The 16,634-nt window shown below is 50.7% G+C and overlaps 1 protein-coding gene across 1 annotated transcript in view; it reads left to right on the forward strand.

Moving 5' to 3' along the window:
* Window positions 1-16,634, forward strand: part of KAT2B (lysine acetyltransferase 2B) — a 99,593-nt gene that overhangs the window by 13,928 nt on the left and 69,031 nt on the right. The window contains 1 exon segment of the mRNA XM_018053238.1: window positions 11,805-11,931. Within this exon segment, the coding sequence (XP_017908727.1) occupies window positions 11,805-11,931 (127 nt within the window).

A 16,634-nucleotide genomic window follows, 5' to 3' on the forward strand; every position in this document is an offset into this window, starting at 1 on the left:
AAAAGACATGCTCACAGTTAAGAGCAGAATTCAGATGGCTCACAGTGGTGGCAAGTCAAGTCTTAGACACTCCCACTCCAGTCCTCCCAACCCCAGCTCACTCTTCCTTCTCTTGGAATCATTTTCAGAAATTGTCAGTCTCCCCTCCTCTCCTGCCCTCCTGAGGCTGCATCTTCCGTTTTCTACTGTAGTTTAAGGAGGGGAACTGGAGTCGTTGTACAGAAACCCATTTCTGATTCCAATAGAATGAATTTGCAAACACGCCAGAAAGCTGCAGGGCAGCAGGTCAAAGGTGTCAGTGAGTGAGGAATGCCAGCAAGAGGGCTTTATTATTAGCGCGTCTTAATTGTTTCAGCCTCTCCACTAATTGTGAAAACAGGGCAGCCTACTTAACGACTTATTTCTGTCACTTGTTATTTCTCCTTTGCTGGGGTAGATTCTGACAGGCGTGGCCACCTGGATGTTGTGACTTCTTTTGCTTTTTCCCTGATCAGAAAGGACAGTGATGGAGACCCGCCCCCCAGGGGCTGGTTTTTTATGATGATGATGGTTTTTAATGTAACTTATTAAGGTGGCAGCCCACTCCAGTACTCCTGCCTGGAAAATCCCATGGACGGAGGAGCCTGGTAGGCTGCAGTCCATGAGGTCGTTGAGGGTCGGACACGACTGAGTGACTTCACTTTCACTTTTCACTTTCATGCATTGGAGAAGGAAATGGCAACCCACTCCAGTGTTCTTGTCTGGAGAATCCCAGGGACGGGGAAGCCTGGTGGGCTGCCGTCTATGGGGTCACACAGAGTCAGACACAACTGAAGTGACTTAGCAGCAGCATTAAGGTTCTTCCATTTGTATTTGAGAAAATAAGCCTCAATTTTGGGACACACTGTAGAAAACTCGTATTTGAATAGATAGAGTTTAATAGCAAGTTCTTGCCCTTTTAAACCACAGCTTTATTGAGGTATAATTTGCATGGCATAAATTTCTCTAGCTTTAAGTGTGCAGTTCAATAATTTTAGGAAACTGAGTAGTATACTCATCACCGAAATCCAGGTTTCCATTGCCCCAGAAAGGGCCTTGTGTCCTTTTGAAGTCAACCCCGTGTGCACTTCCAGCCCAGACTACCGTCGACTTTCTGCTGCTGCTGCTCAGCCGTGTCCGACTGTGTGACCCCGTGACCTGCAGCCCCCCGGGCTCCTCTGTCTGTGGGATGCTCCAGGCAAGTGGACTGGAGTGGGTTGCCATCCCTCCTCCGGCGGATCTTGCCAACCCAGGGATCGAACCTGGGTCTCCTGCATTGCAGGCAGTTGCTTTACCGCTGAGCCACCAGGGAAGCCCAGTCAACTTGCCACCTCTGTACATTTGCCTTTTCTGGAGATTTATATAACTGAAATGTATACTATGTGATGTTTTGGTGACTGGCTCCTTGCATAATGCTTTGCAGCTCTTCCTTGTGGTAGCTCGTATCATCCTGTCGCTGGTTTCTGCCCTGTCATATTCCAGGAGGTATGCCGCATTTTATGAATTCACCGGTTGATGGACTTTGGGTTCTTTTCACTTTTTGGCTAATATGAATAATGTTACTGAAAATGATTTTTTTTAAGTTGTGGTAGAATACGTATCACGTAAAATTTATCATCTTAACCATTTTTAAGTTCAGCAGTGTTGATAAATTCACGCTGTTGTACAACCATCATCGTCTCTCTAGTGTATTTCATCCTGCAAAGGGAAACTCTGTTCTCATTGAACAACAGCTCCCTACAGCTTCACTTAATTCCTGGCAACCTCCCCTTGTCTCTATGATTTGTCTACCTTTCACTCTGTGTTCTTTTGATGTACAGAAATTTTACATCTTGATTAAGTTGTGTTTTTGTTGTTGCTGTCTGTGCTTTTGGTGTCCTATCCAAGACATCGTGGACAAGTCTAATGTTAAGCTTTTCCCTTATGTTTTCTGTCAAGAGTTTATCGTTGTTTTAGGTCTTTAATCCATTTGAGGTTAGTTTTTCTATATGATGTGAGAGTCCAACCATCTCATTCTTTTGCATGTGAATATTCAGTTTTTCCATTTGTCGAAAAAGTTGCCTTTTTCCCATTGAATGGTCTTGGCCTCCTTGTCGAGAATCATTTGACCGCCTATGTGAGGGTTTATTTGGGGGCTTTCTGTTAGTTTAACTTTTTATGAAACTGCTGAGTTGTTTTCCACGGCCTCTTCAACAGTGTCCAAGGACTCCTGTGTCTTCATGACCGGATGTATTACCTGCTCTTTTGATTGCAGTCATCCTTGGGGGAGAAGTTGTATCCCACTGTGGTTTTCGTTCTTAACCTTTGAACGTTTTGCTTTTGTCCAGCCTGGAACAGAGAGGTAGCAGAGCAGACAGACACGCGCACAACCACAGGGCCTGAACACAGACACGCGCACAACCACAGGGCCTGAACACACTCGGCGCTTCTGCAGGGCAGGCTGAGCAAATGCAGGGAGCTGTCTTAATGTCCAGAGCTGCTGCTTTCTCTTCTGAGTAGCGGGAGCAGTAAATCCCTTTCTCACACAGGGTGAGACGGGAATGTGTGTGCAGGTGCCGTGGTGTTGGAGTCGCAGCTTCACTCCCTAATCCCGTCTGTATGTTTCCGCTGTGGGACATTCCCTGTCACTGGCTTAACTTCTCCAGCAAGCACGACTCTGGCATTTTAAGCCTGACAGCGTCCTGCTGAGGGCCTGGCGCTCCTGCTGCAGCTCCTCTGGGTGCCAACCAGGATTCTTTAGGCCCAGAGCACCCCCCTCCCTGTCTGCCTGCCATCTGGGTCATGGTTACTTGTTTATCCAGTTTTGCTTCCTTCTGTCCTGGCTTCTGCATCCTCTGACCTCTCACCCTGGATCCTGCTGGGGCAAAGACCATTTTTGTGCCGTTGGCTTGTTGGCAGCACTGAGGCGGCCTTTTCTCTCTCGGCGCTGCTGCTCTGCAGAGACGGGCTCCTGGGGAAAGAGCTCCCCACCCCCATGCCCGGGTAGTAGCTGCCACAGTAATTGGCTTGGCAGTCACTTCCTGCAAGGTTGTCCTGCAGCTGATACTTTGTTGAAGCTGCAAGGCCAACCCCCTTGGGAGTTCCCCGAGCCAGCAGCCGTCTGGTCTAATTAAGGTGTTTTGAAGGGAGCCCTCTTATCTCAGAGAACAGTGGCGGCTGGAACATCTGGAAGGGAGATAGGGAGGCCAAGGCGGAGGGCAGGTAGCAGCCGCTTGGTGCACTTGGCAGAAAATGCTCTGCTGGCATCAGGGGTGATGCTGAGTGTTTTCTCAGAACTTAGCACGTCCTCTCTCGTAAACTGGGCCGTAGGGCCCGCACACGTTGAAAATACGGTGCACTTAGGGCTCAGCATGGCCTGTGACATCTGTACACATGTAGGAAGTACTGTTCTTATCCCACCAACATGAAAAATCCAGAAACAAGTGAGCAAAATCCAGAGACTTCCAGATATTTCAGTTGGGTATAACTTTCATCACTTGGAAGCATTTAAGAAAGATGGGGACTCTGCTGTACCTGAGCAGTTAGGCTCCGTAGTGAAGACTTGGGTTTGGAGGGCGAGTTCCCTTTACACTCTCGTGCAGGAGCGTCGATAGGAGTAGAGCGTGGGCACCTGTCTGTAACTTGACATTCCCTGATAGCCACTTGTGCTCTTAAACTTTGTATTAGAGTTGGTTTACAGTGTTGCGTCAGCATCAGGTGTACAGCGGAGTGAATCAGTTACGCGTGTGCATATATCCACTCTGTTTCAGATTCTTTTCCCACGTAGGTCATTACAGAGTGTTGAGTGGAGTTCCGTGTGTTACACAGCAGGTTCTTACCTGTTTTATGCCACTTGCGTTAATTTTCTCGGAATGCCATAAAAAAATGCTCATAAACATTATTAGTTCCTTTAATTCAGTTTTAGAGGCCAGAGGTCTGAAATCAAGGTGTCAGCAGGGCAGGGCTCTGAAGGGTCTGGGAAGAATCCTTCCTGGGTCTTCCTAGCATCTGCTGGCTACTGGTAGCCTCGGCTAGGACCAGGGATCGACCCGTGCTCCCTGCATTGCAGGCTGGGTTGTTAACCCCTGAACCACTGGGGGAGCTCCCTCTTGGCTTTATAGATTCTCCTCTCCAGTCTCTGCCTCTGTCTCCACAGGGCGTCTTCCATGTGTATGAGTGACTCGGTGTCATCTCTCTCCTTTCTCTTACACGAACACCGCTTACTGGGTTTAAGGCCCAGTCTAAACTAGGCTGATTTTGTCTCAAGACCCTTAAGTAACTCTGTGTCCAGACAAGGTCCCTTTGTGACGTTCTGGGTGGTCATAAGCTTTGGGGACAAGTATTCACCATATAAAAAATGGAAAGGAAACACTTTCACTAGTTTTAATGTTTTACCTAATATTCCCAAATATCATTATAGCATGGAATTAGTAGAAAAGAGTTCCTAGGTAGATAGTTCAGCATTCTTTCCCCACCTCTGACGCTCAATCTCTGACCTCAGCGCGGATCTGACAACGTGGCTCACCTTGGCCTTGCCCGCGGGTGTCAGAATGGTCTGGAGCCCTGCACGTGGCCGACACAGCTTTCCCACTTCACGGTTTCTCTGTCCTCCCTTCTCACCCTCCCTCCACCCTCCTCTTAGTTTTCATGGAATTTTTCTGTTTATTTGGGAAAAGTCTCAGTCCTTCTGAACAAAAGAAACAAAACCCTACTTTGTAAAAGCTACCGGGTTCCCGAGACTCAGCGAGGAAGCAAGCTTAGCCAATTTTGAAAGAAGTCTTTTATTCAGTTACTTTCTAAATCATTGGAGTTTCTTGTGCAATTTACTAAGCTCTTCTGTCACAAGTGGCTTCAGTGTGGGGGTGTAGCCTTCTTTTACTGAGTAGGGGGAATGCAAGGGTCTCGGGAGGACTCTCCCTCCTGTGAGGTTCATGACCTACCCACTTCTCAGGCCCCCAAGAATATGGCAGTCTTCTGTCATATTAAGACAAGAAGAGGCATCAACTTTTAACTTCTGGACTCTTAAGTCTCTTGCAATCATGAGGTTAAGATTTTTATCTCTGAAAATCCGTATCCTTTCTCCAAGAACTGGAAGCTTGTTTCTGTCTTGGCTTGAACCTCAGTGAGGGGAGGGGGCTTATAAGCAGGGACAGGGACAAGGGTGTTGGATCCTGGAATTCTTACATGTGGTTTATGGTGAGGATGTGGTTTCCACCCTCTCTGTGTGTACTGAGCCTCTGTTACTGTTGTTGGAATCTCTCTGGAATTACTTTTTTTTCATTCAGAGGAATCAATGTCAAAGAAAATTAGCAATCAACCCATGAATATGAACTCCAGAGAATACAGAATACAAAGGGAATGTCCCTTCCCCTCCCCAACTTTCACCCCCCCCACCGCCAAAGTGTGTATCTTTCTAGTTCCTCTGCATATCCGCATTCCTACATTTGAAATTGCTTATGCATTTAACAAACATACATCAAATTATGCTCCGTATTATTCTGTGGGTTTGTCTTTGCTGCCATTCACTAGGACCTAGAGAGGTTCCTTGTCAGCACAAATATTTAGCCTTATTTTTTAAAATGTTTTAGGTGTAAGCAAAGTTACATATATATATCTTCACACATTGAAAAGATTCTTTCCCCATATGGTCATTAGAGGGTGTTGCGTACAGATCGCTGTGTTGTGCAGGAGGCGCTCGGTAGTCACTGTTTTATATGTGGTGTGTGTAGATATCAATCCCCATCTCCCAGTTGATCCCTCTCCCCTTCCCCTGCCGGTAACAGTGAGTTTGTTGTCTACACTGCAACTCTCTTTCTGTTTTGTAAATAAGTTCATTTGTACCTTTTTTTTAGATTCCACATATAAGTGGTATCATATGATATTTATCTGTCTCTGACTTACTTCACTCAGTCTGACACTCTCTAGGTCTATCAGTGTTGTTGCAAATGGTGGTATTTCTTTCTTTTTTATTGAGTAATATTCCATCGTGTATGCTTGTTTTTGTCCTGTTGGTCAGTCGTGTCTGACTCTTTGCGACCCCATGGACTGCAGCAGCCTGGCCTCCCTGTTCTTCACCATCTCCCAGAGTTTACTCAAACTCATGTCCATCGAGTCAGTGACGCCATCTAACCATCTCATCTTCAGTCGTCCCCTTCTCCTCCTGCCCTCAGTCTTTCCCAGCACCAGGGTCTTTTCCAGTGAGACGGCTCTTGGCATCAGGTGGCCCAAGTGTCGGAGCTCCAGCCCCAGCCCTTCCAGTTTATGCTGTGTGTATGTGTCACAGCTTTTTTTATCCATTCCTCTGTCGATGGACGTTTCAATTGCTTCCATGTCTTGGCTATTGTAAATAGTGTTGCAGTGAATGTTGGGATGCATATATCTTTGTTGTTTAATATTGTGAGCAAGTGACTCCAAGTTAGGAATAACTTTTTAATTAGAGGATAATTGCTTTACAGTGCTGTGTTAGTTTGCATGTGTCTTTTAAATTAGTTTTCTCCAGATTCATGCCCAGGAATGGGATTGCTGGGTCATTTACGTGAGGAGCGTCACTTTTCGTTTGTAAGCTGACCAATCTTTTGTTCAGTAAGTGATGTGATTCCACAGTGATCGGGACCAGCATCTTCAAGCTCCTTTTGTTGGCTGCATCCTCTTCAGGTCCTTGCTTTAAAGTACTGTCATAGTTGATCATGACGTATAGAGCTCTGGTCTCAGCTAATCTTTCACCTAACACGGCTCTCCTACCATGTTACCAGCGTCTTCATTACCACTTCCATCCATTCTGCGCCTACCCACCTTCATTCCTTGGTGCCTCTAACAGTCTTGTGGGATGGATATTTTGTGCTCCTTTCATAGATTAGGAAGCGTAAGGTTAAGGGATTTGCCCCAGGTTCATACAGTTAGCAGATGCTGAAGTTAAGACTTGAAATTGCCTCTACATCACTCCAGGCCCACCCTCCTGAACAGAGCTCTGATACTGCGTGCTGTCCCCGGCCGCCTGTCTGCAACCTCAGCCCAGGCTGAAACACTTGGCTGGCAAACACATTCCTTGCCCCGTCGCTGCTGTGGGTTGGTCGGGGGCAGGTGCTGGGGGCCGCGGCCGAGTCCTCCCGGACGCGCTCCGCCTTCCCCAGGTTCCCGTCCTGCCCTCCCCCTGCCCTCCCGCTGGCTCCATCCCTGCCTTCTGCGCACCTCCAGGCTCGGAGGAAGCATATCCTGAAGGAAGATCCCGGGCCTGGGACTTTGCTGCGGGAAGGTCCAGTCTGGGAGAATGTAATCACTCGCTTAGAGAAGATGCAGGCCTGCCTCCCTCTGGCGCTGCCCGCGCTCCCAAACGCCGCTTTACTTCTCTGAGGAAGCTCCCCAGGGCCTCCAGGGCCTCTTACGGCCGAGCGCCGCTGGGCTGCGTCTTCATCTCCTGTGAAGAGAGGGTTCTGGTGTTTCAGCATCCAGGCTTGTGATGTGAGGGACACGCAGAGGGTGCCCAGGGTTTGGAGCGAGAGTACACGGGGCATGAGGAGCAGGAGAGGCTTGGGGCTTGCCTCCTTTCCCCTCTCCTCCCGGTGCACGTCACCCCGCGCCCTCCAAACGCAGGGAAGTGCGTGCCGTCTGCGTGCCGTCTGCGTGCCGTCTGCGTGCCGTCTGCGTGCCGTCTGCGTGCCGTCTGCGTGCCGTCTGCGTGCCGTCTGCGTGCCGTCTGCGTGCCGTCTGCGTGCCGTCTGCGTGCCGTCTGCGTGCCGTCTGCGTGCCGTCTGCGTGCCGTCTGCGTGCCGTCTGCGTGCCGTCTGCGTGCCGTCTGCGTGCCGTCTGCGTGCCGTCTGCGTGCCGTGGGAAGAGCCGCGGGGAGGCCCCACCCCAGGCACTGCCGCGGGCCTTTTTACCTGTAGACTCGGACTTTTGCCACAGGAAGTGGTGTCACGGGGTGATGGCTCTCCTCGTAGCCGTGGAGCGAACAGGGTTGATCAGGCCTGCTGGCGGCCTCCCCGCGTCCTCGTAATGAGGAACCTCATGCCTAACTAGGTCAGCGTCTCTCAGTGTCTGGAGCGGCAAATGCGCGGCCTTTGGTGGCGTTCATTCTGGTCCACATGGAGCTCGTGCCACGGGTACTTCCTTCCCGGGGTTGGCCTGCCTGTGAAGACTTCGGCTCTGGTTACTTCCGTGACCAGATGCAAAATCCATCATGTCTGTCAAAAGCGACAGAGGTCAGTGAGACAGTCTGAGGACAGAGTGTACTTCGGTCATTATCCACTTGACCCCAACATAAGCCCTCTGCCTTCCTAAGTCAGGAAACCCTTGACTGGCAGCTTGGCACCTTTATGACAATTCAGGGAACATCCTGCGGTCTCGTGGTGGGCCTTTCTTTCTGTCCAGGTAACGGAGATGTGTAAGTGCTGGGTTGTGTTTGTTAATGTGCTTCCCCGTGTGGTAAGAGCATTGTTATCCTGGACTGGACGTTAAAAGCAGAAGGAAGTAAGACGATTTACTGATAGAGATTCAGTTCAGTTCAGTTCAGTTGCTCAGTCGTGTCTGACCCTTTGCGACCCCATGAATCGCAGCACGCCAGGCCTCCCTGTCCATCACCATCTCCCGGAGTTCACTCAGACTCAAGTCCATCGAGTCCGTGACGCCATCCAGCCATCTCATCCTCTGTCGTCCCCTTCTCCTGCCCCCAATCCCTCCCAGCATCAGAGTCTTTTCCAATGAGTCAACGCTTCGCATGAGGGGGTCAAAGTACTGGAGTTTCAGCTTCAGCATTAGTCCTTCCAGTGAATATTCAGGACTGACTGGTTGGATCTCCTTGCAGTCCAAGAGACTCTCAAGAGTCTTGTCCAACACCACAGTTCACAAGCATCAATTCTTCGGCGCTCAGCCTTCTTCACAGTCCAACTCTCACATCCATACATGACCACTGGAAAAACCATAGCCTTAACTAGGCGGACGTGACAGGAACGTGGGTGGATCCCCGCCCCGCCATGATTGCTGTTTAAGGAAAACAAGAATGGGGATGGTTGGCCCTCATGACTAAAGGAAAAAATGAAGGAGAAAGAGAATGTTTGCAGACCCCTTGCCTCCAGCCCTTGTGTTCTGCCTGCACCCCCGTCTGCAGCCCGGAGGACCCTCCTGGAGCGGAAGAGAAGAGACACGGAGCCGGGCCGGCGCGGCAGCGTTCTCAGGAGGCCTTCCCCGCGGGGCCCCCACGGCAGCTCTCGGCTTTCCGCCCTGAGCTCCGCCCGCCCTGGCCGCCGCGCTCTGCGGAGCAAACTAGGCCTGGCTGCCCCTGCCCAGGTTGCTCCTTCTGCCTGGGATGCTCTTCTGCCAGCGAGCTTCATCGTCAGCCTTTGCTTGACTGCCTAAAACTCCCGGTTAGAACCGTGCGTTTGACGGCTCTGTTCCAGACCTTCGCGGCCCGCCGTCCGTCTTTCCCGCCCAGCACCAGCCCGCTCTGACAGCCTGTGCGCTGTGCCCGCCTGTGCTGCCCGGCCGCCACCCCCAGCGCCCCCGCGGCTGCGCCCCCGGGCCCGGCAGGGTCTCCTCGGCTCCTTCCATACCCGGCAGGCGTAGCCGGCGGGGAGTAGGCCCTCGGCGCGCATCGTGCGGCCTTGACCTCGGATGTCGTTCTCCCGACTCCAGGTTTCTGGCCGCCGCTGTTCTCTCCTTCTGGGTTTGGCGCGCCCTCCTCATTGGCTGCTTTTGTCATCACTTGTTTTTCTCTAGCCAAAAGCCTTTTTTGGAAAGGGTAGCTGTATCAGACCAACTGCTCAGAACAGCTGGAGGCGGGGCCGCTGGCCCACCATGAGGAGATGAGGAGTGGATGGGGGGGGGTCTCCCCCAGCTCTCGAGATTGTGGGGTGCCTTCTGGGAAGCAGACTCTCATGAACATCACCTCAGGAACGTGGCCTTGGAGACCGTGTCTCCAAGAGGCACATGGCTTGCCTCAGAGAATTTCAGGGCCCGGTTTAGCTTAGCATCAGAGCATGTGCCTGGCCAGACCGAAGAGGGTCCCTGGAGCTATGCACCGGGGGCTGCTCTGCTGGCGTCGCTGGTGAAAGGTCCTTCCTCGGCCCGTCCTCACTGTGAGGAGCAGTCAGGTGGGGCTTGCCAGGTTCCACGCACCCACGGGGAAGGGCTTACCATCAAAAGCAGGTTTTTCTTGCATCTTGACCCTTCCTGCCTTGCCAGTTGTTTATTTCTTTTCTTACTCTCCTCTACCTGCACACACTTCAGGAACTATTCCTATCTTGGAGAATTTTCTGTGTGAGGTCAAGGCAGCAGCCGTTCTGAAATTTTCAGACTTCTGTTAACTTCAGCCATCTGGTACACCAGGGGCTGGGGGCGGTGGGTGGGGTTGCTGGGACATCCAAACCAAGGAGAAAAGATGTCTGAGGGAACGAAAGGTCTAACACAAAGTCCAAGCCCAAGCACAAAAATCTATTGCAATTTATTTAAAGGCCAGTACTGTCCAGGAGAAAGTGAAGTCGCTCAGTCGTGTCTGACTCTTTGTGACCCCATGGACACCAGGCTCCTCTGTCCATGGGATTTTTCTAGGCAAGAGTACTGGAGTGGGTTGCCATTTCCTTCTCCAGGGAACTTCCCGACCCAGGGATCGAACCCAGGTTTCCCACATTGTAGACAGACTAATGTTCTATAGCCGCATTAAGAAAGAAAAAAAAAAAACCGTCCAAGTGGGTTTTAATATCTCTTAACTCCATGTATCTAAAATATTGGCATTTCAGCATGTGACGAATGTGGCAACTGTCGAGATGCTTGCTTTCTGCTCGTCTTCTCAGGCTGCTGTGTGCCTTGCGTCTCCAGTGTGTGCCCGTGGGCACAGGCCGCACTGCAGGGGCCCGGTAGCCACTTGTGACTTGTGAGGCCACAAGTGTTGGACGGTGTACACAGAAGGCTGTTAGCCAGAGTGAATCAGCCCGGGTTTCATGTTGTTTCAGCAACTCATATTTTTATTTCTCATCGATAGAAGATTTCAAGCTCTCAATAAGAGAGGGCTGGTGTGGTGAAGGAGAGAGTCACTCAGTGCGAGCTTTCCACGTTTCCCTCCACACTTATGACCAGTGAAGACCCAGAGGGGTACTCGGTAGAATAATCAGGAATAATCGATACCTTTCCACGCTTGTCCTCTGCGTTATAACCCAGGTCATCACAGAAACACTTGAGCATTTTTGCTGCTTTCTAAGAAGGTGGGGAGATGTGCAAAGTGGGAAAAGTTGAGAATGATGCTGTCGAGCGCCACCAGAAAGTGCTCTGGCGTGGGGAACCGGGGAGACTGTCGGGAGAGAGAGCTCGCAGCCTCCACGAAGAACTCTCCACGTGTACGGCTGGGGGCCCACGGGGACTGCGAGGAGCCGGCGAGGCCGTCCTCACCTGCTGCGTCCCTCTGGTGGCTCCGGGGTCGCTGACCTCGTCAGTCCCTCGGGCAGAGCTGTCGCCAGAGCCCCACGTGTTGTGGGGACCTCAGGAGTCTGGCTTTTCCCTTGGGGAAGCTTGATGGATGGACTCCGTGGATGCTCGCTGGGGGCGTGGTGCCAGAGCGGAGAGCACAATCCTCTCTCTGTGAGGCAGGATCAGCGGAAAGGAAACCAAAACCCAGAAAGCAACGACAAAACAACATGTCTGAGTCACACACCCTCTTTGCCTTTTTTTCTGCTTTTGTTTCCTGCTAATACGGAGAACATTATTAAGTCAGGAGTGGGAGGGTTGCCGTCCTGTGACTGGTGTGTGTTACTTGTGTATAAAACATTCAGTTCCTTGCTGTCTAGTGTATAATTTTGTTTCCCCCTTTGTTTGTTTTTTAGGCAGAGGAATCTTGTAAGTGCAATGGCTGGAAAAACCCCAATCCCTCGCCCACGCCCCCCAGAGCCGACCTGCAGCAGATCATCGTCAGCCTCACGGAGTCCTGCCGGAGCTGCAGCCACGCCCTCGGTGAGTCCCGCCCCTCGGGCACGCCGGCGGTGTCCCCGGAGACGGCCCTGCTGGGCTGGGCGGGTTAGCCAGACTTGTCCCCCTCGCCTCTGAGGAGGCCGCAGGCACGACCCCTTAACCTCCTGGCTCTGCTGGGAGCTTCTCGCGGGAGGCGACCCCTGCCCTGTGTGCGCTCAGTCGTCTTTTTCTTGGATTTGTCGGCTGTGCGGGGTCTTCGCGGCGGCTCAGGCTTTTCTCGAGCTAGGGCAAGCAGAGCTCGCTCTCTGATCGCGCTTCGTGAGGGCTTCCCATCTGGCGGCCCCTCTGTACGGGGCTTCAGCTGCTGGGCTCAGGAGCTGCGACACTCGGGCTTAGCCCGTCTGGCGCGCGGCATCTTCTGGGATCAGGGCTCGCACTGCGCGTCCTGCGGGCGGATTCTTCGCATTCTCCACAGCCCCTTTCATCCCTCTCTGTGTCCCCTCACTTTCCCCAGGAGCTGGGCTGACCGCTGATGGGGGCGGGGCAGGGGATTGCCAAATGGGACGAAATGTGGCCGCTGAACTAGTTAGAATAATACTTAGCATGTCCTGATTCACTCTGATTTTTTTTTATTCTTTTTTGATTCCCTGAACTTTCTGAGTGCTTAATTTTATCTTCATATTCTTTAATTTCCTGGGTCTGCTATCTCTTTTCTTCCTTGGAATTGTGTTTGGTAAATATTTACTTGTGTTTTCCCTTTCAACATTCTTATCTGTCCCTGCAAGCTAATCACTATCAGCCTAGCCAGACTCTGCCCGAGTTAGTTACCAGGACTGTGCTAATACAGTCTGAGTCCTGATACTAGTTTAAGGACAAACATTTTCTTTTTAAATTATATTCTGTCTAAGTGGATGAAAGTTACTGCGTAGTTTCCCCTAGAAATTCAAATTCAAAGTCACAGGGGGTCCGGGACTGCTGTTCTTACTTTCCTGTCTTCAGTCATCCGGTCTCCCAAAGAACGGTCATTGTGCAGGTTGCCGCCCCCTGCCACACCAGTGCAGCCCCGGCCGCGCATCCTAATACATTTTGTCTTTTCCACCTGCCCCTTGTGAGGGCTGGGTGCTTTTAGCCACCATCTTTCTCTCAAGCTTCCCGCTCATCTCAGATGGAGCATCAGCCTTCGGTAGCCAGCAGGTAGGTCTAGTTAGAAGTATGATTTTGTATTCAGCTAGAGAGGGTTTCAGTCTGTATAGAACAAAATAGGAAATAGTGCGATCTCAGGAAGTTACCACACCAGAGTGACCTGAGGAAAGGAACTAGAGAACCTCCATCTCAGGAGAGACGTAAACGCGCCTACAGTCACATCACTGTGTTGGTTTAACTGGTGTCTCTTCTGGCTTTTGAAGCAGCCAGTGCAAAGCAAACAGCCAAGGGTCACAGGAACGGCTTTGCTTGAAACTCACCTTTTCCACTGTCATCCCGGAGCACTGCCCTTTAGAATCGCCTCGGGGAATGTGACGCAATAGAGCTCCTCAAACACTGGACTTGAACTGTACTTGGTGTTGATTGGGAAATCCTATTATCCTTCACCAATTAAAACAGAGTCTTCTTTCTTATTAGCTGAGCAGATTGTCTCCTTTGGGCACGCAGGAATGCCCGAAGGCAGAAACAGCCTTTCTTGAAGAAAAGCTGACCTTGTTCCCTTTCGTATTTCTTAACAAGCTGTGAAAACAAATACCCTTGCTGTACCATGCATAATTGAGAATGGGAAAAGGGGTACACATCCTTTATCCTGACAAACTCATGCCGGAAAGTTAACCTAACCGTAAATTGGATACGCCTTCAGATTAAAAGGGCAGCTATTGGAGCCATATTCACGAAACTGAAAAACTAAAACAGCCTAAATATCCCAATGGAAGAGGTCCTTGCTTGAATCATGAAATTCATTGTTCAGTTCAGTTCAGTCGCTCAGTCGTGTCTGACTCTTTGCGACCCCATGAATCGCAGCATGCCAGGCCTCCTGTCCATCCCCAACTCCCGGAGTTCACTCAGACTCACGTCCATCGAGTCCGTGTTGCCATCCAGCCATCTCATCCTGGGTCGTCCCCTTCTCCTCCTGCCCCCAATCCCTCCTAGCATCAGAGTCTTTTCCAATGAGTCAGCTCTTCACATGAGGTGGCCAAAGTACTGGAGTTTCAGCTTCAGCATCATTCCTTCCAAAGCAATCCCAGGACTGATCTCCTTCAGAATGGACTGGTTAGATCTCCTTGCAGTCCAAGGGACTCTCAAGAGTCTTCTCCAACACTACAGTTCAAAAGCATCAATTCTTCAGCACTCAGCCTTCTTCACAGTCCAACTCTCACATCCATACATGACCACAGGAAAAACCATAGCCGGACCTTAGTCAGCAAAGTAATATCTCTGCTTTTTAATATGCTGTCTAGGTTGGTCGTAACTTTCCTTCCAAGGAGAAAGCGTCTTTTAATTTCATGGCTGCAGTCACCATCTGCAGTGATTTTAGGGCCCAAAAAAATAAAGTCTGACTGTGGCTATTAACAAAAGATGTATTTTGCAACATACAAAGACATTCTTAACATATTGTTAATGAAAAAAAGCAGGCCAGAAAGCAGCTTAATTGAAGGTTTTATGATTTTGGACAAAATGGCAAGATCCACCAGCCTAAGTTCAAATCCCAGCTCAACAGCCAGTAGCTGTGAACTGGAACGTATTAATTTGCCTGGATCTCCAGTTTTTCAGTTCTGAAATGGAGTCAGTGGTAGTATTTACCTCATGGGAGTGTTTGAGGGGTAAATGAATTAACGCCAATCAAAATTTTAGCATAGTACCTGGCGGAAAATTCGTTATTACTCTTACTGGAGTTCTTTACTTCAAACGATGGATGGGAACTCTGTTCAGTTTAAATGAGAAAACCATGTTTGTAAGAAGGGTACTGGTTGCTTTCACAAGCTGGGGACAGAGGAATGCGGAGTCAGTCATGTCTTGGGATCCCAGCTGCAGGAGTTCAAGGTTCTCTGTCCAGGACCCTGGATGATTCCCATCCACTACCTTGAGAAGACTCTTGAGAGTCCTTTGAACTGCAGGGAGATCACACCGGTCAAGTCTAAAGGAAATCAGCTCTAAATATTCATTGGAAGGACTGATGCTGATGCTTCGGTACTTTGGCCACCCTAGGCAAAGAGCTGACTCATCGGGAAAGACCCTGATATTGGGAAAGACTGAAGACCAAAGGAGTGGGCAGCAGAGGGTGAGACGGTTGGATGGCATCACCGACTCGGTGGACAGGAGTCTGAGCGAATTCCAGGAGGTAGTGAAGGACAGGAGCTGGGTGTGCTGCAGTCCCCGGGGTTGCAGAGAGTGGGACGCACTCAGGGGCTGACCAGCAGCCACTGCCCAAACCCCGCCACCCCCACCCCCCCCACCCCGCCGCCCTCCTGTTGGGAATTTAAGTCTTCAGAGGAGGGGCTGTGTCATACAGGTATCCACTTGCCCAGCCCAGAGTTTCACCCTCCCACTGAGAACCAGCGGGAAGGCAGCCCTTCCTGAAGGGGGCCCCCGCCTGGAGAGCAGCCCCGTGCATCACCTGACTTCATCAGGCTGGAGGCTGTGATACACATTTCAGTAAACAGACTGGGATGGTCCAGAGGATGTATGTTGAGTTGCTGCTGACAGTGGTTTTCTCAGGGCGCTGGGGTTGTGGGCATTTAAAAAATATTTTCCCTCTTTCCTTCCTTCTGCTCTCCATTCGGTCGCTTCCTTAAAATTGAAGTGTCTGCACATTTTCAAGCACTCTTGGGATCATCACCAGAATGCTGGAGCTTGTTTATTTGTCCTGGTGTCAGAATTCTGACACCAGGAAGCTTCCTCTTTCAGAAGGAGGACTATGCCCCCCTCCCTCCTCCCTACTTTAAAAGAAAACTTTTTATTGTGGAAACTTTCATGTATACATAAAGGAAGGAAGAATCATTTAATATAATAAACAGCCTTGTATCCGTCACCCAGCTTTAACAATGATTAACATATGACAGTTTCCCTCTCCCCCTTTTTCGGGCCAGAGCATTTTCTTTTAAGCAAGACATCTTTTCTTCCTGCAGATTGCTTCTTTTTCTTTATGGTTTCTTTGTCTTTGGCGGTGCTGGGTCTTCGTCGATGTGTGCGGGCTCTCTCCAGCTGTGCTGAGCGGGGCTGCCCTGCAGAGTGTGGGTTGCCACTGTGCAGCCTCTCCTGTTGCCGAGCGTGGACTCTAGGCCCACGGGCTGCTGTAGTTGCTGCCGCATGCAGGATCTTCCCGGGCCAGGGATGGAACCTGGGTCCCCTGCATTGGCAGGCGGGTTTTTGTCCTGTCCCACCAGGGAAGCCCCCGATTACTTCTTAAGTATTAACAGCAGTGTAGGGGGTCAGGGCGTCACGTGGGCGTGAACCCTCAACAGCCTTCCCATCTGTGTGCACGGAACTGTTCTCACAGTCGCTATTCTGAGCCTGGGAATTTGGACCCGACAATACGTGCATTGCTCTCAGACCTGTCAAAACAGCATCCAGGCTCGCCGATTGAGGGGTCTGCTCTGCTGAGTTGCCGCTGGGTGTCCTTCGGTTCAGCCAGACAGTCTTTCGACAGTGAGCTCTGGTTTCACACGGTCTCTTGACAGTGACTCGCATCCCGGGCGTCTGTGGCCTGCCTTAATTTGATACTCTATGTCTCCTGGGTGTAAATCGCAGGGCCCACGGTC

This window comes from Capra hircus, chromosome 1, assembly GCF_001704415.2.
Source record: "Capra hircus breed San Clemente chromosome 1, ASM170441v1, whole genome shotgun sequence".
NCBI lineage: Eukaryota > Metazoa > Chordata > Mammalia > Artiodactyla > Bovidae > Capra > Capra hircus.